Consider the following 25,405-nt stretch of genomic DNA (forward strand, 5'->3'; position numbering starts at 1 on the left):
AGAATACAAGAACAAGGATGTGATGCTGAGGATTTATAAGGCACTAGTGAGGCCTCACCTTGAGTATTGTGAACAGTTTTGGGTTGAGAGGAGGTTCACAAGGATGATTCCAGGAATGAAAAGGTTATCATATGAGGAATGTTTGATAGCTCTGGGTCTGTACTTGCTGGAATTTAGTATGATGGGGGAGGATCTCATTGAATGTTGAATGCTGAAATGCCTAGACAGAGTTGATGTGGAAAGGATGTTTCCCATGGTGGGGGAGCCTAGGACAAGAGGGCACAGCTCTATCTTAGGATCGAGGGGCATCCATTTATAACAGAAATGCGGAGAAATTTCTTTAGCCAGAAGTTGGTGAATTTGTGGCATTTAATACCACAAGCAGCTGTGGAAGCCAAGTCATTGGGTGTACTTAAAGCAGAGCTTGATAGGTACTTGATTGGACATGGCATCAAAGGTGATGGGAAGAAGGCCGGGAAGGCGGCTGGGGAGGAGTTAAAGGGATCAGCCATGATTGAATGGAGAAGCAAACTCGATGGGCCAAATAGCCTAATTCTGCTCCCATATCTTATTGTCTTACCTGCTGGAGTGCTGGAGAGACCTGAACTGCAGAAAGTTTTGTCTGAATAGTTAAACAGGATGACAGTGATTGTCAGGAACACCTTGGTGAGAGAGGTTACCCTCAGACATGGGTTACCGATGGCACACCTTTTCCCATTGACCCTAATGTTTAGTTTTTGGGTGAGAAAACCGGAAGATAGACAGTTTCCTGGATCGGGAAAGTTAACAGCAATGTCATTCAATTTTGTTGACTCCCCAGTACCCGAGGTGGAAAATGAAACTAAAGTAGATGTTGAAGTTTGAAGATATCTTTTCTACTGAAGGATAGACAAAGGAGAATTGGTTAATGTTGTGTACTTGGATTTTCAGAAGGCCTTTGACAAGGTGCCACACATGAGGCTGCTTAACAGGCTTTAAGCCCATAGTGTTACAAGAAAGATTCTAGCATGGATAAAGCAGTGGCTTGTTGGCAGGAGGCAAAGAGTGGTAATAAAGTGAGCCTTTTCTGGTTGGCTGCTGGTGACTATTGGTGTTTCACAGGATTATGTGTTGGGACAGATTTTCTTTTTGCAATACGTATCAGTGATTTGGATGATGGAGTTGATGTCTTTGTTGCAAAGTTTGCACATATTATGAAGATAGGTGGAGGGGCAGGTAGTTTTGAGGAAGCTACAAAAGGACTGGGACAGATGAAGAGAATGTGCAAAGAAGTGGCAGAAATCAGGAAATGTTATGTACTTTTTGTAGAAGAAATTAAAAGGTTGACTATTTTCTAAATGGAGAAAAAATACAAAAAACTGAGGAGCAAAGTGATTTTGGAGTCCTCGTGCTGAATTCCCTAAAGGTTAATTTACAGGTTGAGTCTGCGCGGAGGAAGGCAAATGTGATGTTAGCATTCATTCCAAGAGGACTAGAATATAAAAGCAAGGATGCGATATTGAGGCTTTATGAAGTGCTGGAGAGGCCTCACTTGTGAGTAGTTAGTGGCCTCATCAAAGAAAGGATGTGCTTGAAAGGGTTCAAATGAGGTTCACAAAATTGAATCTAGGATTGAATGGCTTGTCATATGAAGAGGGTTTGATGTCTCTGGGCCTGTATTCACTAGAATTCAGAAGAATAACGGGATGACCTCATTGAAACCTATCGAATGGTGAAAGGTCTTGATAGAGTGGATCTGGAGAAGATGTTTCAAATTGTGGAAGAGTCTAGCCAGAGGGCACAGCCTCAGAATAGAGGGATATCCTTTTAGAATGGAGATGAGGAATATCTTTGGTGGTTGATCTGTGGAATTCATTGCCACTGGCAGCTGTGGAAGCCGCCTTTATGTATATTAAAGGGAGAAGTTGATAGATTCTTGATTAGTCAGGGCATGAAGGAATATGGGAGAAGGCAGAAGATTGGGGCTGAGAGGGAAATTGGATCAGCCATGATAAATGGTGGTGCAGACTTGAAGGGCTAAATGATGTAACCCTGTTCCTATATTTTATGGTCTAAAGGTCTTAAATACACCATAACTATACCTCATGGGGGACACTGATGTAGATAAGACAATAAAAGTTAGTTAGATGCAATAAAATAAAAGCAAAATGTCTGTTACAACAAGCTGAAACTTGCAAATTATTCATCCTTTTTAAGTACATGGTGACTTTTTTATTTCACTGACCCCACTCAAGCAAAAGGTTGTTTTTATGTATTTCATAGATGTGTCTGAGAAAGATTGTGTCCAACTGTGTTTGTTACGTTTCTCTGTGACTGATGAAACTTGCGTAAAGTGACGGATAATTAAAACTCTGCGTTGTAGTGAATGGAAGCTCACCAAGGAGGCATGTATTTAAAACTGGGTTCTTTTCTTTTCAAAATAGGAAGAAGGAATGGATCTCATGAACAGGGAGACAGCTCACGAGAGGTAAGATTTTAGCAAGTTTAATCAGAGGCAGCTTTAAATATAAGTAGGGTGTGCAGCCTATCACACCTGTACTGGTCAAAGGAGAACAAGTAGTTTAATCCCTTTGGTTCCCTCAGGTCTAGGCTCTTCATATCTTTATTCAATTACTGCTACAATGTGGGGACGAGTTCTCAGACCACACCAGTACAGCACAGGAACTGGCCCTTTGGCCCTCTTGTTTGCAACCTCTTTGGGTGATATTTTCCTTTCTCAGTTCAAACATTTCTATGAATTACATTAAATCTATGCCTGGTTGTTGGCAAATGGGGCGTCTCATAACTCTGGAGATCTGTTACTACCTTCAGTCTCCTCTGTTCGCAAGAAAACAACCCTGGTTTGTCCAATAGTTCATGTCTCTGCATAGCTTCTTAAACCTCCTCCACCCTTGCCAGTGTGGTCACACCTTATGCTGTGCTGATCACAATTGTACACGGTACACTGGTGTAATCTGTGTTATACTCATTTCCAGTGTTATCTCCTACCTTGATATACCATGTCTTAAATGACAATTAGCAGGTCAGGCAGTAGACTAACAGCTGGTCATATTGTTTAGATAACAGAAGATATTTTGGTTCTATCAGGAATAGAAGAAACAGTTGGAACTACAGAGGAAAACAGCTGTTAGAAATCTAACAGAAATGGAAAATACAATGGATTTTATTTTTACCATAAGAAATAGAAGCAGAATACACCATTTGGCCTATCAAGTCTACTCTGCAATTTCATCATGGCTGATCCATTTTCCTTTTCAGCCCCAATCTCCTGCCTTCTTTCCGTGTCCCTTCATGCCCTGATCAATCAAGAATTTATCAACCATTGCCTTAACTATACCCAATGACTTGGCCTCCACAGATGCCTGTGGCAACGACTTCCACAGATTCACCACTCTCCAGATAAAGAGATTCCTCCTCATCTCTGTTCTAAAAGGACGCACCACCATTCTGAGGCTATGTTACTTTATTTAAGGCAGAGATAGATAGATTCTTGATTAGCCAGTGCATCAACGGGTATGGGGTAAAAGCAGGGGAGTGGGGATGACTGGAAGAACTGGATCAGCCCATGATTGAATGATGGAGCAGACTCGATGGGCCAAATGGCCTATTTCTGCTCCTGTATCTTATTGTCTTATGTTATTTGGTCTTAGTCTCTCTCACCATAGGAAATATCCTCCACACATCCACTCTATCGAGGCCTATCAACATTCAATAGATTTCCATTATTCTTATGAATTCCAGTGAATGCAGACCTAAAGCCATCAAATGCACTTAATATGACAAGCTGTTCGATCCTGGAATCATTTTTGTAAGCCTCCTTTGAACCCTCTCCAGTGTCATCGCATCCTTTCTAAGATAAAGTGCCCAAAACTGCTTACAATACTCCAATTTAGGCCTCACCAGTGTTTTACAAAGCTTCAACATTACATCCTTGTTTTTATATTCTAGTCCTCTTGAAATGAATGCGAACATCGTATTTGCCTTCCTCACCACTGACTCAACCTGCAAATTAACCTTTAGGGAATCCTGCACAAGGCCTCCCAAGTTGTCTTGAACTTCAGGTTTTTAAAAAATCTCTCCATTTAGAAAATAATCTACCTTTTAATTTCTTCTACCAAAGTGCATGACCATACTTTTCCTGACACTGTGTTTCATATGACACTTCTTTGCCCATTTTCCTAGTTTGTTGGCTCTGTACTTCCTCAAAGCTACCTGCTCCTCCACCTTTCTTCATATTGTCCGCAAACTTAGCAACAAAGCCATCAATTCCGTCATCCAAGTCATTGACATTTAACTTAAAAAGATCCGGTCCCAACATAGATCTTTGTGGAACATCAGTAGTCACGGGCATCCAACCAGAAAAGGAATGCTCCTTTATTTCCACTCTTTTTCCTTTTGCCAATTAGCTACTACTTTATCCATGCTAGTACCTTTCCTGTAATACCATGAGCTTGTAACGTATTAAACGGCCTCATGTGTGGCACCTTGTCAAAGGCCTTCTGAAAATCCCAAGTCCATGACATCCACTTATTTCTCCTTTATCTAATCCTGCTTATCTCTTCAATGAATTCGAAGGTCTTTGTCAAGCAAGATTTTCCCTTACGGAAACCATGCTGGCTACAGCCTATTTTATCATGTGCCTCCAAGTTCCCCGAAACCACATCCTTAACAATTGGGGTCCAGCATCTTCCCAACCACAAAGCTTAGACTAACTGGCCTACTTTCTTCTACACCTTTCACTTCTTGAAATGTGGAGTGATATTTGCAATTTTCCAGTCTTCCAGAACCATTCCAGATTTTAGTGGTTCTTGAAAAATTATTACTAATGCCTCCACATGTCGTCAGCCACCTTTTTCATAACCCTGCATTGTACACCAACTGGTCCATGTGACATCTACCTTTAGATCTTTCAGTTTCCCATGAGCCATCTCCCTAGTAATGGCAAATTCACATGCTGTCCTTGATATGCTCGAACTTTCAGCATGCTGCTATTGTCTTCCACAGTGAAGACTGATTTAAAATACTTATTCAATTCATCTGCTGTTCCTTGTCCCCTATTGCTACCTCTCCAGCATTAATTTCAAGTGGTCCGATATCAATTCTCACCACTCTAGTTTACGTATCTGAAGAAATTTTGGATATCCTCTAGTATTAGAATCGGAACAAGAAGGCAGCAGGAGAGTACCTAAGGATTTCCAGCAGGAAGACATTTTGAGTTCTCAGGAGAAGTGAGCAGCCAGACTGCACAGGTGCGTGACGTCAGTGCGACAGAGCGCGAACAGTTTAAAAAGAAGGCGGCCATATCCTGCAGGCAGCAGAGTGAGAGGCAGCCGAGTGAAAGGGCTTTGGCTCAACGGTCTTTGGCAGTAACGAGAAGAGACGAGGCAGTTGTTGATTGCAAAAGTAAGTAGTATGTGTGTGTGGTCGGTGTCAGATGTGGGAGGTCCTGGAGTCTCCCGGCGTCCCGGACGGCCACATCTGCACCTGGTGCATCGAGATGCAACAACTAAGGGACCATGTTAGGGAACTAGAGATGCAGCTTGATGAACTTCGTCTGGTCAGGGAGAGTGAGGAGGTGATAGAGAGCAGTTACAGACAGGTGGTCACACCAAGACCACGGGGGACAGAGAAATGGGTCACAGTCAGGAGAGGGAAGGGGAAGAGTCAGGTACTAGAGAGTACCCCTGTGCCTGTACCCCTTGAGTGTAAGTACTCCTCTTTGAGTACTGGGGGGGGGGGGGGGGGGGGGGGGGTGAACAGCCTGCCTGGAGGAAGCGGCAGTGGCCAAAGACTACAGGGAGTTAGGAAGGAAGTTGAAAAGCAGGACCTCAAAGGTAGAAATCATGGGATTACTGCCTGTGCCACGCGACTGTGAGAATAGGAATAGAATGAGGTGGAGGATAAATGCGTGGCTGAAGGAACGGAGCGGGGGCAGGGATTCAGATTTCTGGATCAGTGGGACCTCTTTTGGGGCAGATGTGACCTGTACAAAAAGGATGGGTTGCACTTGAATCCCAGGGGGACCAATATGCTGGTGGGCAGGTTTGATAGAGCTGTTGGGGAGGGTTTAAACTAGTTTGGCGGGAGGGTGGGAATCAGAATGTGAGTGCAGGGATTAAGGTAGAAGGACAAGGGCATGATGCTAAGAGTTCTGAATTAATGAGGAAGGACAGTCAGGGGACGAAACAGAATTGTAGCCAGTTAAAGGGGTTGAAACGTATCTATTTCAATGCTAGGAGTATTAGGCACAAGGAGGATGAACTTAGAGCATGGAATAGTACGTGGAACTACGATGTTGTGGCCGATACTGAAACTTGGTTGGAGGAAGGGCAGGATTGGATGATGCAGGTCCCGGGGTTCAGGTGTTTTAAAAGGAATAGGATGGGAGGTAGAAAAGGTGGGAGAGTGGCATTGCTGGTCAGAGTTAGTATCACAGCTATAGAAAAGGAGGACACTGCAGAGGGAGTCTCCGCTGAGTCAGTCTGGGTGGAAGTCAGAAATAGGAAGGAATTGATCACTGTGCTGGGAGTAGTCTGTAGGCCCCCAAATAGCCCTCGGGACAGATAAGTAGGCAGATTTTAGAATGGTGCACAAAATACAGGGTAGTAGTTATGGGTGATTTCAACTTCCCTCATATTGACTGGCACCTCCTGAGTGCAAGGGGGATAGATGGGGCTGAATTTGTCAGGTGTGTTCAAGAAGGATTCCTGACACAGTATGTGGACCGGCTGACGAGAGGAGAGGCCATACTGGATCTAGTTCTGGGTAATGAACCTGGCCAGGTGACAGACCTCTTGGTGGGGGAGCATTTTGGTGAGAGTGACCACAACTCCTTTAGCTTCAGCATAGCTATGGAAAGGGATAAAATCAGACGAAATGAAGTGCTTAACTGGGGAAGGGCTAACTTTGAAGGGATGAGGCAGGAACTAGTAAGAGTAAATTGGAAACAGATGTTCGAAGGGGAAAGCACAGAAGTAATGTGGGAGAAGTTTAGGGACCACTTGAGCTGGGTTCAGGATAGGTTTGTCCCACTGAGGCAAGGAAAAAGTGGTAGGAAAAGGGAACCATGGCTGACGAAACACGTGAGGCAACTCGTCAAGAGGAAAAAGGAAGCCTATATAAGAAGCAGGAAGTAGGAGGAGCTCATGAGAAATATTGGGTAGCCAGGAAGGAGCTAAAGAAAGGACTGAGGAAAGCTCGCGGGGGTGCAAGAAGGCGTATGTGAAGAACAGGAAGATGACGAGAACGAAGGTGGGATGGCTAAAGGATAAAGAGGGCAACATGTGCCTGGAGGCGGAGGAGGTTGGGGAGGTCGTGGAGGTCCTAAATGAATACTTTGCTTCAGTATTCACAAGTGAAAAGGATCTTGATCAAGGTGAGGTTGAAATAGAGCAGGCGTGTGTGCTGGGTAATGTGGAGATTACGGAAGAAGTGCTGAATCTTCTTAAAAACATCAAGATTGATAAATCCCCAGGGCCGGATAAGATGCACCTCAGGTTGTTGTGGGAATTGAGAGGAGAGATTGCTGGAGCATTAGCTATGATCTTTGAATCATCTTTGACTACAGGGGAAGTGCTGGAGGACTGGAGAATGGCAAATGTAGTTCCCTTGTTTAAAAAAGGTAATAGGGAGAAACCTGAGAACTATAGACTGGTGAGCCTTACGTCGGTGGTCTGCAAACTACTGAAAAGGATTCTTAAGGATCGGTTCTACGAGCATTTGGAGAAGTACAGTCTACTCATGGTTAGTCAACATGGCTTTGTGAAGGGAAGATCATGCCTCATGAGCCTGATTGAGTTTTTTTGAAGAGGTAACAAGAGAAATTGATGAGGGTAGGGCAGTGGATGTGGTCTACGTGGACTTTATCAAGGCATTTGACAAGGTCCCTCATGAGAGACTCATCCAGAAAGTCATGAGGCATGGGATAAGTGGAACCTTGGCTGTTTGGATTAAAAATTGGCTTAAAGGAAGAAAGCAGAGGGTAGTTGTGGAAGGAAGGTATTCTGCCTGGAAGTCGCTGACTAGTGGAGTGCCGCAGGGATCTGTCCTGGGACCCCTGCTATTTGTGATTTTTATAAATGACCTGGATGTAGAGGCAGAAGGATGGGTGAGTAAGTTTGCAGATGACACGAAGATTGAAGGAGTTTTGGATGGAGCTGCAGGTTGTTGAGGGTTCCAAGAGGATATAGACAGGCTGCAGAGTTGGGCAGAAAAATGGCAGATGGAGTTCAATCCAGTTAAGTGTGAGGTGATGCACTTTGGAAGGACAAACCAGAAGACTGAGTACAGGATTAATGGTCAGTTACTTAAGAGCGTGAATGAACAAAGGGACCTTGGGGTTCAAATCCATACATCCCACAAAGTTGATAGGGTAGTTAAGAAGGCCTATGGGATGCTAGGCTTCATTAACAGGGGGATTGAGTTCAAGAGTAGAGAGGTCATGTTGCAACTCTACAAATCTCTGGTGAGACCCCACTTAGAGTATTGTGTTCAATTGTGGTCAGCTCATTATAGGAAGGATGTGGAAGCTATGGAGACGGTGCAGAGATTTACCAGGATCTCCTCTGTACCTACTTCCAAGCACCTTAAAGCTGTGAACTCTCGTGTTAGCTATTTCAGCCCTGGGAAAAAGCCTCTGACTATCCACATGATCAATGCGTCTCATCATCTTGTACACCTCTATCAGGTCACCTCTCATCCTCCTTTGCTCCAAGGAGAAAAGGCCGAGTTCGCTCAATCTATTCTCATAAGGTATGCTCCCCAATGCAGGCAACATTCTTGTAAATCTCCCCTGCACCCTTTCGATAGTACCCACATCCTTCCTGTAGTGAGGTGACCAGAACTGAGCACAGCACACCAAGTGGGGTCTGATCAGAGTCCTATACAGTTGCAACATTACCTGTTGGCTCTTGAACTCAATCTCACGGTTGATGAAGACCAATGTACCATTTGCCGCCTTAACCACAAATTCAACCTGCGCAGCAGCTTTGAGTGTCCTATGGACTCAGACCCCAAGATCCCTCTGATCCTGCGCACTACCAAGAGTCTTACCATTAATACTATATTCTGCTGCCATATTTGACCTAACAAAATGAACCACCTCACACTTATCTGGGTTGAACTCCATCTGCCACTTCTCAGGCCAGTTTTGCATCCTATGGATGTCGCACTGTAACCTCTGACTGCCCTCCACACTATCCACAGCACCCCCAACATTGGGGTCATCAGCAAATTTACTAACTTATCACTCCACTTCCTCATGCAGGTCATTTATAAAAATCACAAAGAGAAAGGGTCCCAGAACAGATCCCTGAGGTTTACCATTGGTCACTAACTTCCATGCAGAATATGACCTGTCTACAACCTCTCTTTGCCTTTTGTGGCAAGCCAATTCTGGATCCATAAAGCAAGGTCCCCTTGGACCCCATGCCTCCTTATTTTCTCAATAAGCCTTGCATGGGGTACATTATCAAATATCTTGCTGAAATCCATATACACTACATCTACAGCTCTACCTTCGTCAAAAATAATTCAATCAGGCTCTATTATTGATTAGCTTACTTTCGTATTCCATCTTTTCTTTCTTAATTTGTTTCAGTTGCCTTCTGTTGGTTTTTAAAAGCTTCCCAATCCTTTACCTTCCCATTAAGTTTTGCTCTATTATATGTCCTCTCTTTGGCTTTTATGTGATTTTGATTCCTCTTTTTAACCGTGGTTGTGTCATCTCGCCTTTAGAATACTACTTGCTCTGTGGGATGTATACATCCTGTGTCTTCCAAATTTCTCCCAGAAATCCCAGCCATTGCAGCTGTGCTATCATCCTTCCCAGTGTTTTTTTCCATTCAGTTTTGGCCAACTCCTCTCTCATGCCCCTGTATTTCCCTTTACTCCACTGTGATACTTATACATCTGATTTTATGCTCTTTTCACTAACATATTAGCTCTCCTGCTATGTTTAAGAATAGGTAGCACAGATATAAATGATTTGGCTCACTGTGGCTATCCCACCCATGAAGTACACATCAGTGTTAATGGTAGGGCACAAAGGATTGTTGGTGACCAAAGAGACAGTCTATAGTCCCCTGTAAGTGGCAGCACAGCTAGATTGGTGAAGAATGCTCTTCACTACTTGCTTTCCTAGTCAAGGCATTGAGTATACAAATTGGGACATTATCTTGCACTTTAAAAAAAAGCTGGTAAGGACACTTTTAGAATATGTTAGGCTGTTATAGAAATGATGTAGTTGTGCTGGAAAAAGGGCAGAGGACATTCACCAGGTTGTGTGGATTGACAGACTTTATTTGTGGAGAGAGATTGGATCAGCTGGGTGTGTTTTCTACGGAGCGGAGAGGGCTAATGGTTAATAAGATTGAGAGGTGTGAAAAATGGACAGATTTTTCTCCCATGCCTTTGTCAGTCAGGGTAATGGGTGTAAAAGTTGGCAATCTTTCAGAGTTATACAGCACCCAGACAGATCCCTTTGGCTCAGTTCGTCCACGTTAAACTTTGTAAATAATAACTACCTCTACTTCTAGCAGCTTGTTCCACATACCCAGCAGCCCCTGAGGACTCTCTTAAATTTTTCTATCAACCTGAGTGTGGCATCATCAAGATATATCAGAATTGGAAGTGGAATTAAAATGGGTGGCCACTGGGAGATCCCGCTCCTGGCGGATGGAGTGTAGGTGCTCAGTGAAATGGTCTCCTAATTTACATTGGGGCTCACTGATGGAATGTTCATAAACCTTCTCCACCTTTGCCAGTGTTGTCACATGTTGTGGTGTGCTCATCACTGCTATCCTACTCGTAGTCAGGTGACCACATTGCACACAGTACTCCAACTGCAGTGTCACCATTATGACGTACAGCTATAACACATCAAACTGCTGGTCATTGCCAAATGATGCCATCAAAATTTCCAGGGAACTACGTACTTAGACCCCGAGGTCTTTGTTTGACAGTATTTACCAAGGCTTTGTCATTTACTGTGCAAGGCCTGGTCTGGTCTAACTTTCCAAAATGCAACACTTTGCATTTGTCCAAATAAAATTCTATCTTCCATTCCTTGTTCAACTTTACCAGTTGATGTAGATGATGGATAGGAAAGATTTTGAGGAGGGGTATGTGACAAGCACAGTAGCTTTGGTCAACATGGATGAACTGGTGCAAAGGGCCTCTTTCCAAGCTGTTTGCTCTGATTCTGAGATCCTGTTGTAATCTTAGAATACCACTTTCACTGTCTACACTGTCATCAATTTTAACGTCATCCTCAAACATCCTAACTGCGTTCTCATCCAAGTCATTAATAAAGATGACAACAGCAAGGGCCTTGCTAAAGTCCATGCGGGCAAATGCAGGTGGATACCATTTCTTAGAATCCCCTTTAGTGACTTTTCCACAATGACCTGCAATTCCTAGTTTATTCTTATAGCCCTTCTTAAATAAATGTACAATATTACCTCGAATGTGTCCTGCTTGGTGGTGCAATAATATCAGCACTGGACTCCAGAGTGAAGGTTCTCGAGTTCAAATCCACGTCAGGTTGAGCGTCGAGCTAGCAACTTGGCCTTGTAAAAACAAGAATAGCTTGCTACGGAAACACCGTCAAAAGATGGTGCCCTGATAACTCCACTGCTGAGTTAAGGGCTATTCTTCTCTTCTTCTATTACCTGGACTGTGGTCTGCCGTTGCCCCAGCAATTCCTTTCCTCACTTCCCACAGTCACCTCAGATATACTTGGTCAAGTGCAGTCAAGTCTCCAGCACTTATTTTGTAATGTGGATGTTCTCTTCATTTTCCCAAATTCCCTAGCTTCTATGACCACCTTCATAGTAAATGCGGATGAGATATGATCATTTAAGATTCTGCCGATATCCTGTGACTGTGATATTGATTCAAAGGTTCATTCTATTGTCAAAGTATGCACGTGCAGTTTAACTCTGATATTCATCTTCTCCAGATAGTCATGATATACAGAAATACCATGGGAGTTGTTGAAAAGAAAAGCCATCACTCCCTTTCCCCTGACATGAAAAGAAAAGAAACAGATTGCAACCCCCCCACACCCTCCCGCATACAAAAAACAGTGGTATCATCAAATCCCCCAATCCCCTCCTCTCAGAAAAGAACAGCGACAATATGACTGTTGAAAGGCCTTGAGAGAGTGGATGTGGAAAAGGTGTTTCTCTTTGTAGGGGAGTCTAGGACAAGAGGGCACAGCCTCAGGATCGAGGAGCGTGCATTTAAAACAGAGTTGCGAAGAAATTTCTTTAGCGAGAGGATGGTGAATTTGTGGAATTTATTACCACAGGCATCTGTGGAGGTCAGGTCACTGGGTGTATTTAAGGCTGAGTTTGATAGGTTCTTGATTGGACATGACAGCAAAAATTACGGGCTTGGGAGTGGGGCTGAGGAGGGGAAAAAAGGATAAGCCATGATTGAATGGTGGAGCAGACTTGATGGGCCAAATGGCCTAATTATGCTTCAGTAGCACCATCTGTAGTCCTTTGTCGGCTCCATCTATCATCTCTTTCAGTCACTGTTTCCACTCTCACATTCTCCATCTGCCAATCACCTCCTAGTTTTTCCTCCACATCTCCCCCTCATCTCTCACTCTTTGTCCCTTGTCTTCAGTCCAGATGAAGGGTCTGGAACACAATTATTTCCCTCCACAGATGCTGCTTAACCCACAGATTTCTTCCAGCAGTATTTGTTCCAGGCATTGGAGAAAAATAGACCATGTGATGTACCTCTGATGGGTTAGGTACAGTCATGATGGGCTGATGGGCCTGTCCCTGTGCTGTGTTCTTTATGTTCTATATAAATCAATATGCATTATATTACATAAAGCCAAGTGTCACCATGAACACCCCTGTGCAGTTTGTTGTACGTGCCTTGAGGAATAGGACTAGTAACTGCCTTCCAGTCATAGAACTCCTTTCAGTCATTACCCCAGACTTCCAAACTTCTCAGCCAAATGTTGAAGTACCTTGTCATTTCTCTGGCATGTGGTTTTGGTTAAAATCTGTCGTTCTCCACTTCTGGATATTCCACCTGATAAGTATTCTTTGGAAAAGTGTTGAACTATTTCAAGTCAGTTGCTTGAAGTCAGAGGTTTTATGAATATTGCTCGGTCAGTGAGATCAGCACTCTTATCTCTGCCTCCAATCTGGCCGTTAAAACTCCTCAAGATGCTGATTTTTGCTGTTGTATATAACATACTTTGTTTCACTGTCCTGCAAAGACTGAAAGAATCTTTTGATTTGTCTTTAACATTGTGAGTTGACTCTGGTCTTGTTTTGTGAACAGGGGAGTGCAGGCAGCAATGCAGATGAGTGTTTCATGGGAAGAAAGCTTAAACCTGGTGAGTGAAATATTTGAATTATTTGAGGTTGCGTCACTTCTGATTTCCTGAGAGCAATGTGTTCCTTGATTTGTCTGCACATGTTGCCCTGATGCACGTTTTGCTGACTCTCATCTACTAATTGTTGGGCTGTGAACACATCAACTTCACTAAGACAGGAATAAACCTCACTAAATCCTTGCAATAGATTCTCCTATGTGTTCAGGCTGTCACTATCGTCAATACAGCTTTGTCAGCAGTAGTACTGTTAAAGAGTATCAGAGCAAAGATGTAGTGCTGAGGCTTTATAAGGCATTGGTGAGACTGCATTTGGAGTATTGTAAGCAGTTTTGTGTCCCTTATCTAAGAAAAGTTGTGCTGACCTTAGAGAGGGTCCAGAGGAGATTCACAAGAATGATTCTGAGAATGAAAGGGTAAAAGGCCATTGATGGCAGTTAAATACAGGCCTCCCAACAGCGGCTGGGTGGTAGACCACAGGTTACAACAGGAAATAGAAAAGGTGTGTCAAAAGGGCAATGATATGGTCGTCATTGGAGATTTTAACATGCAGATCGATTGGGGAAAATCAGATTGGTAATGGATCTCAAGAGAGTGAGTTTGTTGAATACCCAAGAGATGGCTTTTTAGAGCAGTTTGTCATTGAGTCTTCAAGGGGATCAGCAATACTGGATTGGGTGTTATGTAATGAACTGGAGGCAATTAGGGAGCTTAAGGTAAAAGAACCTTTGGGAACCCTCTGATCACAACGTGGTTGAGATTAGCTTGAAATTTGATAGGGAGAAAGTAAAATCTGATGTAGTAAGTATTTCAGTGGAGTAAGGGAAATTACAGTGGTGTGAGAGAGGAGTTGGCCAAAGTAAATTGGAAAGACCTGCTGGCAGATAAGTCAGCAGAGCAGCAATGGCGAGTGTTTCTGGGAAAAATGAGCAACATGCAGGGCATGTGTATTCCAAAGATGAAGAAATACTCAAATGGTAAAATAGTAAAACCATGGCTGCCAAGGGAAGTCAAAGCTATTGGAAATGCAAAAGAGGGCATACAACAAAGCAAAAGTTAGTGGGAAGTTAGAGGATTGGGAAGTTTTTAAAAACCTACAGAGAGCAACTAAAAGAATCATTAGGAGGAAAAAGATGAAATATGAAAGCAAGCTTGCAAATTATATCAGTATTCTGCAGGGGTCAGTGTTGGGACCACTTCTTTTTATGCTATATACAAATGATTTAGATAATGAAATAGATGCTTTGATGCCAAGTTTGCAGATGATACAAAGATTGGTAGAGGGGCAAGTAGTATTGAGGAAGCAGGTAGGCTGCAGAAAGATTTAGACCAATTAGGAGAATGAGCAGGAGAACAGCAAATGAAATAATATGTTGGGAAATGCATGGCCTTGCACTTTGGTCGTAGAAATAAATGTGCAGACTATTTTTGAAACGGAGAGAAAATCCAAAAACCTGAGATGCAGAGGGACTTGGGAGTCCTTGTGCAGAACACACTAAAGGTTAACTTACTGGTTGAGTTGGGAGTTAGGAAGGCAAATGCCATGTCAGCATTCATTTTAAGAGATTTAGAATACAAGAGCAAGGATGTGATGCTGAGGCTTTATAAGGCACTGGTGAGGCCTCACCTTGAGTAATGTGAATAGTTTGGGGGCCCTCATCTTTGAGAAGATATGCTGGCATTGAAGAGGGTCCAGAGGAGGTTCATAAGAATGATTCCAGGAATTAAAGGGTTATCATAGGAGGAACTTTTGATAGCTCTGGGTTTGTTCATGGAATTCAGAAGACAGTAGATGTGGAAAGGATGTTTTCCATGATGGAAGAGTCTAGGACAAGTGGGCACAGCCTCAGGATAGAGGGGTGCCCTTTCAAAACAGAGATGCAGAGAAATTTCTTTAGCCAAAGGGTGGTGAATTTGTGGAATTTGTTGCCATATGCAGCTATGGAGGCCAGGTTGTTGGATGAATATAAGGCAGAGATTGATAGGTTCTTGATTGGACATGGCATCAAAGCTTATGGGGAGAACGCTGGGAACTGGGATTGAGGAGGAGATTTAAAAAAAAAGATCAGCTGTGATTGAAATGACGGAGCAGACTCTATGGGCCAGATGGCCTAATTCTGCTCCTATGTATTATGGTCTAATGGTTCATTCATTTCTATAGATGCTGCCTGGCTTGCTGAGTATCCTCCAGCATTTTGTGTGTTGCTGCAGATGAATGGGAACTTGGTCTGCCAATGAGAAAGTACTGTATATACCAGGGGTCAGCAACCTTTACCACTGAAAGAGCCACTTGGACCCGTTTCCCACAGAAAAGAAAACACTGGGAGCCGCAAAACCCGTTTGACACTTAAAATGCATACAATGTTTTGTTTTGCCTTTATGCTATGTATAAACAAACTATAATGTGTTGCATTTATGAAATTGATGAACTCCTGCAGAGAAAACGAAATTACATTTCTGCATGCAACAAAAACATTTTGACCTCCGAAAAAAAGACGTTGGGTTGAAGGTTACTTTTAAGTAAAATACTCAACGTCTATTTGAGTCCTTCTTGTATTTATGAAAAACGCCAAACTTAAATTTGCCGCCAGCAGCAAACCAAAAATAACGTCAGCCAGCTGTCAACCTGAAAAATAAAAGGACTATTTCACTGAACAATGAAAACATATGAATATACGTAAAATAATAGGCAATTAAAATATTTATCATCCTTGTTCAGGTTGACTCACACCTGACAATGCAGTCGTATTCAGTAGGGATGGATCGATGCTTAGGGGAGTGACCAGGAAGGATAATGTGTTTTTTCCCTCTCTGAACTCACAGAAGCGTTTCCCAAACGATGTTTGCATTGCGATGATTGCAGAATGTAAATACTCTGAATTTATCATGTCGTGACCTTTTTTGAACTCTCTCAAATTGGGGAAGTGAGACAATGTGCCTTTCTGTTTAGTTCGAATAAAGCTACATGTTGGAGGATGTTTTGGCATTCGAGCGCAAGTTGACGTCAACGTCATCCTCCAACATGTGCAGGGCTGTACGTCCTTACCCCGTTGAAGAGCTGTGTTCAGCGTGTTCAGGTGCGCTGTCATGTCTACCATGAAGTGTAGCTTTTCCAGCCACTCTGGCTGTTCCAGCTCAGGAAAGGTGAGCCCTTTGCTGCCCAGGAAAGTTTTCACTTCTTCCAGACACGCGACAAAGCGTTTCAGCACCTCCCCTCTGGACAGCCAGCGATAAAAACACGTTGTAGCGGTGTGCTACACGCAGTCAGTAAACTGCAGTCAAAGATAGCTTTATTCGAATTAAACAGCCTTGCTTTTAAGCCTCCCTCAACCCGCCCCCCATGGGCTCGGATGCTGCAAAAGACACGTACTCACAAACCCCCGTAGGCTATCTCCCTTAGCCTGAACGCTGGCTAATTGTGAGCCGGTTCGGATGTGTCAGGAAATGGGTCGCCACAAAGTCTTATTTAGATTGTACAAGATCACCATAATCTTCAAATTTAGATTTACATTTCAAAAACTAACAAACTAACATAAAATACATTTTAATTAAATACTGACCATGTAGCGGTGTGCTACACGCAGCGCTAAAATTACGACACGGAGTCGGTAACTGCAGTCGAAGGAAAAAACTTTATTCGAAATCTTCAGCCTCACTTTTAAGCCTCCCTCAACCTGCCCCCCATGGCGCAGAGGCTCCAAAGCTCTGTGCTCGCAAACCCCCGTAGGCTATCTAATTGTGAGTCGGTTCGGATGTGCCAGGAAAAGGGTCGCCACAACCAATTATTTCCCAAAGCAACAGGGAGCCGCAGCACAGACGTAAAAGAGCCACATGCGGCTTCGGAGCCGCGGGTTGCCGACCCCCGGTGTATACATTCTAAATGTGGAGGCAGTCTAACTGAGTTTCATTTTCAAGGCAATCTAATTACACACTATAGCTATGTTTCTCAGTGAGATGCAGTAGAATGTCAGAGAGAGGGATGTTGTCAAGGGGATGACCTACCAGAGAGGAGCTGCAGTGACAGGGTCTCTGGCACTGAGGCTCAGATGTGAAGAGGATTGCAAAAGTTGGCTGGAAGGGGACACTAGTGGAGATGATGGCAGAACAGCAAATGCTGGAGTTTCTGGGAGCAAATTGGAAGGCATAAGATAGATATAGGAGAGGTAGATGACTAAGACAACTGTGCTGCTCCAAAGAGGTGCAATAAAAGGTCATTCTTATGCTGGCCCATTAGGCTCTATAATGAGTCAACCTAAATGATGACCCCCCTCCTGTTAGATTGTTTGAGGTAACTTTTTGTTATTCTTTCTTTCTTACTTCTAAAAGACACTGTAATTTCCTTTGGGATAAATAAAGTGTCTATCTATCTATACATCCCAGAGAAGTAGTAGTCTAAAGGGAGGATGACGTAACAGTGGCTGACAAAGGAAATCGAAGACAGGGAGAACAAAAAATAGAACAAAAATTAAAGGGAATTTGGAGGATTGGGAAGCTTTTAAAAACCAACAGAAGGAAACTAAAAAAAGTCAATAAGAAGGTAAAGATGGAATATAAAAGTAAGTTAGACAATAATATTAAAGAGGACTCCAGAAGTTTCTTCAGATACATAAAGTGTAAAAGAGAGGCGAAAGTGGATACCAACAGTGGAGAGCTGGAAAATTATACTGGAGAGGTAGTAATGGGGGACAACAAAATAGTGGACAAAATTAATAAGCATTTTGCATCAGTATTCACTGTGGAAGACACTAGCAGTATATTGTGGAACTTCCAGGTGTCAGGGGTCGTGAAGTGTGTGAATTTATCGTAACTAGAGAGAAGGTTCTTTGGAAACTGAAAGCTCTGAAGGTAGATAAGTCACACGAACCAGATGGTGTTCACGCCAGAGTTTTGAAAGGTGGCTGAAGAAATTGTGGAGGCATTGATAATGATCATTCAAGAATCACTAGATTCTGGAATGGTTCTGGAAGATTGGAAAATTACAAATGTCACTCAAGTTGGGTTAGAGGCAGAAGAGAGGAAATTATAGGCCAGTTCCTCTGACCTCAGTGGCCTGGAGTCGAATCTTAAGGATGAAGTGTCAGAGTACTTGGAGGCACATGATAAAATAGACTGTAGTCAGCATGGTTTTCTCAAGGGAAAATCTTGCCTGATAAATTTGTTGTAAATCTTTGAAGAAGTACATGCAGGACAGACAAAGGAGAATCACTATGTTATTTACGTGGATTTTCAGGCCTTTGACAAGGTGCCACACGCAAGCTACAAGCCCATGGTATTACATGGATAAAGCAATGGCTGATTGGCAGGAGGCTAAGAGTGGAATAAAGGGAGCCTTTTCTGGTTGGCTGATGGTGACTAGTGGTGTTCCACAGTGGTCTGTGTTGGGAATTATTCTTTTTACGTTACATGTCAATGATCTGGATGATGGAATTGATGTCTTTGTTACAAAGTGTATAGACGATATGAAGATAGGTGGAGGAACAGGTAATTTTGAGGAAGTAGAGAGGCTACGGAAGGACTTAGATTAGGGGAATGGACAAAGAAATGGCAGATGGAATACAAGGTCAGGAAGTGTATGATCATGCACTTTGGTAGAAGAAATGAAAAGGTCGACTATTTTCTAAATGGAAAGAAAATACAAAACACTGAGGTTGCTAAGGGATCTGGGAGTCCTTGTGCAAATGCAATGTTAGCTTTCATTTCAAGAGGACTAGAACATAAAAGCAAGGATGTAATGTTGAGGCTTTATAAAGCATTGGTAAGGCATCACTTGGAGCATTGTGAGCAGGTTTGGGCCCCTTATCTAAGAAATGTGGTTCATGAAAATGATTCCAAGATTGAAATGCTTGTTATATGATGAGTGTTTGATGGCTCAGGAGCTGTTTTCACTGGAATTCAGAAGAATGAGGAGTAACCTCATTAAAACCTTTTGAATGTTGAAAGCCTTGTTAGAGTGGATGTGGAGAGATGTTTCCTGTGGTGGGAGAGTCTAGGACCAGAGAACACAGCCTCGGCACAGAGGGTGATCCTTTAAGAACAGAGATGAGGAAGAATTTCTTTATCCAGGGAGTAGTGAATCTGTGGAATTCGTTGCCAGAGGCGGCTGTGGAGGCCAAGTCATTGGGTATTTAAAACAGAGGTTGATCGATTCTTGATTAGTCAGGGCTTGAAGGGAATACCGGGAGAAGGTAGTAGATTAAGGCCGAGAGGGAAAATGGATCAGCCATGATGAAATGGCAGAGCGGAGTCGATGGGCCAAATAGCTTCATTCTGTTCTTCTATCTTATGTTCTTATAAACAGACAAAGAGTGACTACCAATTAATGTGTCAAAGAAGACAAAGTGTGCATATATATGAAATAAGTACTAGGAGCTCAAGTTATAACAAGTCCTTGAAAGTGAGTCTGGAGTATTCAACCTTTCAACATATTCATGTTCTCCTGCTCTGGCAACCTCATGACTACCATCAGAGAGGAGGTATAGGAGCTTAAAGACACGCGCTCAATGTTTTAGGAGCAGCTTCTTCTCCGCCACAAGTTTTCTGAACTGTTCATGAAGCCATGAACATAGAGTGTCATTTAAGGCTGTTATTTTACAGGATTATTTTGTGTTATTCTCCACAGAGTGACAATGACCTGGATAAGTCCGCATCACCCAAGCGCATTGACTTCATTCCTGTCTCACCAGCTCCTTCACCAACCAGAGGCATCGGCAAGGTAGGGGATGTAACTGAACTGGCCCTCACTGTTATCCAGGAAGTGAGGCCATTTGTACAATTTTCTGTGGGTCGACTGTAGGCTGCTGATGCAGAGTTTGGTTTGGGGTTACCTGATGGTGATCGCAGACCCTTTGCCATCTTGGGCATTGTGAAACTAAAATCTGTTTTCAGTACATTGCGGTGAATTGAAATGAATTGACTTTATTTCTTACATCCGTCACATACATGAGGATTAAAAATCTTTACGTTACGTATCCGTCTAAATGTGCAATCATAGTAATCTATAAACTACTAAAACCCTCATGCTCTGTCTATTTGTGACCTCCAGTTAGCGCAAATGGTGCATTACAGCGGCACTTTTTTGGCTACATCGACTTAAAACACGCTAACTTACAGAATGCAGGCAAAGTTCAGGGTTATATATTCATATAAAATTGTTCATTCACCAAAATCAACTGCCCTGTTTTCACCCGAGAGCCGATCTGCCATCGTGGAAATCGGGATGCGGCACTGAGGCGCATGAACACGACCAGTCTCAGCAGTGAAACCAACCAGAGCTAAATGGCAGGGCCGGGCAGCTCTATTTCAAGTGGTCACATATTGCCAATCACCATCAGCATGTGCAGGGTTGGGACAGATCTAATTGCCTCCCATCAATAAGAGGTCATTAAATCTTATTGTAATGACGTACTTCTCTTTCAATATTTTTATTAGTTTCTGCATAAAGGAATACAGAGTGCAAGAAAATATATATTGTAAGTCAAAAAAATAGTAACAAATACATTGTATTAAAAATACAGTTACAATAACAAAACCCTATATTCATAAAAATTAAATTAAATTGTAATATTGAAATATAATATTGTTATACAAAAAAAATCTAAACCCACTACCAAAGTCAGAGCTGTTAGGAAAAGCAAGCAAAAAGGAAAAAAAAAACCCTTATAATAAAATATATTATTAGCCACTAATTGTACTTTTACAACAAATCAAAGGTTTTGAAAGTAACTCAAAAATGGTCCCAACAATGTATAAAAGTCTTGACTAGATTCAGAAATTGAACATCGGATCTTCTCTAAATTTAAGCATGACATAACATCCCGTAACCCGTAATGACGTACTTCGAGACACCCATAAAACCCCTTGCTGCAGTCAAAAGACAGCGTGACTATATCACGTTCATTTAGGAGAGTACTAACCACATCATCAAGAATAATCAGCTTCCTTTTATATTACTGCTTCGTGTCTTCTATCCAGCACTAGGATTAAAAAAAAAATATGGTCAGCCAAATTATGCCATGTGGAAAGAGAAGGGAGACATTATGGTCAAGAGATGATGCCAAACATCGTTGAGAAGCGGTAAGGAGAGGGAGAGAACAAGAATCGGATGAGGCCAGTGCTGCACGACTCCAGGATTAAAGAGTCAGGGCAAAAAAGATGAGAGAGGAAGAGACAGAGGAGCTGAGAAATGCATATTTCCAAGATCAGAGACAAAGAACAAACTGAAGAGATGAAGATGCGGTGCATGAAAGGACTGCACGTCTCCAGAATGACTACAAGAGGCACAGGGGTGGCAGATCAACTAGGAATGTTGCCATCAGAAGTATCCTTCATTAAACGAGGAGTAGCTATATTTGCCTTGCTATGCGTTTTTCTTCATTATACTGGATTTTCTTCTTCAATTTCCAAAGCAAAGCAATACCAATAGCATTCAGGAAAATTTAATGTTCATTCTGTTCACATCAGACTGCACTACCTTTCTCTCAAAGTGTGCCCCAATGGGTCACTCTTGTTGTCTAGTTTATAATAAATAGGACAATCAATGTAACATAGAAATACACTCAAATCAGTGTGAATTAATCAGTCTGAAGGCCTGGTGGAAGAAGCTGTCCTGGAGCCTGTTAGTCCTGGCTTTTGTGCTGCACTACCAATTGCAGGATGGTAGCAGCTGGAATAGATTGTGGTTGGGGTGATTCGAGTCCCCAATGATCCTTTGGGCCCTTTTTACACACCTCTCTCTATAAATATCCTGCAGAGTGGGAAGTTCACAACTACAGATGCGCTGGGCTGTTCACACCACTCTCTTCAGAATTCTATGATTACAGGAGGTACAGATCCCAAACCAGGCAGTAATGCAACCAGACAGGATGTTCTCAATTGTGCCCCTGCAAAAAAAAAGTTCTTGGGATTTGGGGGCCCATACCAAACCTCAACTGTTTGAGGTGAAAGAGGCACTGTTGTGCCTTTTTCACTACACAACTGAGGTGTACAGACCACGTGAGATCCTTGGTGATGTGGATGCCGAGGAACTTAAAGCTGTTCACCTTCTCAACCCCAGGTCCATTGATGTCAATAAGGGTTAGCCTATCTCCATTCCTCCTGTAATCCACAACCAGCTCTTCTGTTTTTGCAACATTGAGGGAGAGGTTGTTTTCTTGACACCACTGTGTCAGAGATTATTTCTTCCCTGACAGCCACATTGCTATTGTTTGGGATTAGGCCAATCAATGTCGTGTCATTGGCAAATTTAATTAGCAGATTAGGCGTAAAAAAAAAACAACTTACCCCTGACATCTCCTCTGTACCTACTTCCAAGCACCTTAAAACTATGCCCTTTTGTGGTAGCCATTTCAGCCCTGGGAAAAAGCCTCTGACTATCCATACGATCAATGCCTCTCATTAACTTGTACACCTCTATCAGGTCACTTCTCATCATCTGTCCCTCCAAGGAGAGAAGGTTGAGTTCACTCAATCTGTTCTCATCAGGCATGCTCCCCAATCCAGGCAACATCCTTGTAAATCTCCTGTGCACCCTTTCTATGGTTTCTACATCCTTGCTTAGTGAGGCGGCCAGAATTGAGCACAGTACTCCCAAGTGGGGTCTGACCAGGGTCCTATATAGCTGGCTCTAGAAATCGTGGACGCATTGGTAATCATTTTCCAATGTTCTATAGATTCAGGATCAGTTCCTGAGATTGGAGGATAGCTAATGTTATCCCACTTTTTAAGAAAGGAGGGAGAGAGAAAACAAGGAATTATAGACCTGTTGGCCTGACTTCAGTGGTGGGGAAGATGCTGGAGTCAATTATAAAAGATGAAATAACGGCACATATGGATAGCAGTAACAGGTTCGGTCCGAGTCAGCATGGATTTACGAAGGGGAAATCATGCTTGACGAATCTTCTGGAATTTTTTGAAGATGTAACTATGAAAGTGGACAAGGGAGAACCAGTGGATGTAGTGTACCAGGACTTTCAGAAAGCCTTTGATAAGGTCCCACATAGGAGATTAGTGGGCAAAATTAAAGCACATGGTATTGGGGGTAGGGTACTCACATGGATAGAAAATTGGTTGGCAGACAGGAAGCAAAGAGTATGAATTAACAGGTCCTTTTCAGAATGGCAGGCAGTGACTAGTGGGGTACTGCAAGGCTCGGTGCTGGGACCGCAGCTATTTACAATGTACATTAATGATTTAGATGAAGGGATTAAAAGTAACATTAGCAAATTTGCAGATGACACAAAGCTGGGTGGCAGTGTGAAATGTGAGGAGGATGTTAGGAGAATGCAGGGTGACTTAGACAAGTTCGGTGAGTAGGCAGATGCAATTTAATATGGATAAATGTGAGGTTATCCACTTTGGTGGCAAGAACAGGAAGGCAGATTACTATCTGAATGGTGTCAAGTTAGGAAAAGGGGAAGTACAACGAGATCTAGGTGTCCTTGTTCATCAGTCAGTGAAAGTAAGCATGCATGTACAGCAGGCAGTGAAGAAAGCTAATGGCATGTTTGCCTTCATAACAAGAGGAGTTGAGTATAGGAGCAAAGAGGTCCTTCTGTAGTTGTGCAGGGCCCTGGTGAGACCACACCTGGAGTATTGTGTGCAGTTTTGGTCTCCAAATTTGAGGAAGGACATTCTTGCTATTGAGGGAGTGCAGCGCAGGTTCACAAGGTTGATTCCTGGGATGGTGGGACTGTCATATATCGAAAGATTGGAGCGACTCAGCATGTATACACTGGAATTTAGAAGGATGAGAGGAGATCTGATTGAAACATATAAGATTATTAAGGGATTGGACACACTAGAGGCAGAAAAAATGTTCCCGATGTTGGGGGAGTCCAGAACCAGAGGCCACAGTTTAAGAATAAGGGTAGGCCATTTAGAACAGAGTTGAGGAAAAACTTTTTCACCCAGAGAGTTGTGGATCTATGGAATGCTCTGCCTCAGAAGGCAGTGGAGGCCAATTCTCTGGATGCTTTCAAGAAAGAGTCAGATAGAGCTCTTAAGGATAGTGGGGTCAAGGGATATGGGGAGAAGGCAGGAACAGGGTACTGATTGTGGATGATTAGCCATGATCAATTTGAATGGCGGTTCTGGCTTGAAGGGCCGAATGGCCTACTCCTGCACCTATTGTCTGTTGGGTAACAGGAGAATTCTAAAAATGTTGTCATAATGTGCTGGAACACATATTGGCAGCAGCGTGGCATTTCATTGTTTTCTTGAACGCAACCCCCACAAAACCTATCAATTTCATGTCAGATGGCAACAAGACTGAAACCAAAAGAGTTAGAAATGTACTCACCAAATACTTTGACCCATAACTTACTGAATAAATAAGTATACTCACTTTGCCCTGTTTTCTGTCCTTGCTCGTTTGAAGGTGGTTTACCTATTTATGCAAATACTTATCTGACAATAGATGTGTAACAACCTAATGTAACATTGTATGGAAATACAAGATAACACTGATGCAGACTTGTTATATACATTTAACAAGGTGCTTTATTAATGCAACAGAGTTAGTCAGTTTTTCAATGTTTGTCGTCAGCTAGGTCATACTGTTGATGAACTCCCTGTCGGTCACCTCTAATCGCTCCAGTAATTGTTTTTTTTTTAGTTTTAAGTCCTCCTGCGCAAGAGCCAACAGCTGTCCGTTGTTTGGCAATTTCCTTTTAAGTTTTTCTAGTCTGTTACTGCACAAACATGCACATTCGCAGCAAGATTCAACACCAAACATGTCGCTTGTTTTCTGTAGATGTGTCCTGCACATGTCCAGTAGGAGGAGATTCGCCCAAATACCTGTTTTAATATGGACGGAGGTATTTTCAAAAACGCTTGGTGTGGACGCCTATCATTTTTACGCGAAACTGGTGTTTTCAATATTATCTGGTCTAGTGTGGACGTAGCCTTTGTTGAGGATGAAGTAGGTCAGCATATACTGAAATGGACTAAACATAAACCTCATTTTCCTATTTTGGGTAGTTTCCCCCTTCCCCCTTCTGTCTTCAATTCCCCATTCTGTTGTCTCTCCCCTCCCCCCCTTACCACTTC

The 25,405-nt window shown here is 42.8% G+C and overlaps 1 protein-coding gene across 2 annotated transcripts in view; it reads left to right on the forward strand.

The window, feature by feature from the left end:
- The window catches only part of pabir2 (PABIR family member 2), a 141,454-nt gene that overhangs the window by 79,010 nt on the left and 37,039 nt on the right, over positions 1-25,405 (forward strand). For both annotated transcript variants that reach the window (XM_059976651.1, XM_059976649.1), the window contains exons 4-6: positions 2,424-2,467; positions 13,309-13,363; positions 19,980-20,072. In XM_059976651.1, the coding sequence (XP_059832634.1) occupies positions 2,424-2,467; positions 13,309-13,363; positions 19,980-20,072 (192 nt within the window). The remainder of the gene's footprint in view (positions 1-2,423; positions 2,468-13,308; positions 13,364-19,979; positions 20,073-25,405) is intronic.

Source organism: Hypanus sabinus, chromosome 8 (assembly GCF_030144855.1).
Source record: "Hypanus sabinus isolate sHypSab1 chromosome 8, sHypSab1.hap1, whole genome shotgun sequence".
NCBI classification, from domain to species: Eukaryota; Metazoa; Chordata; class Chondrichthyes; order Myliobatiformes; family Dasyatidae; genus Hypanus; species Hypanus sabinus.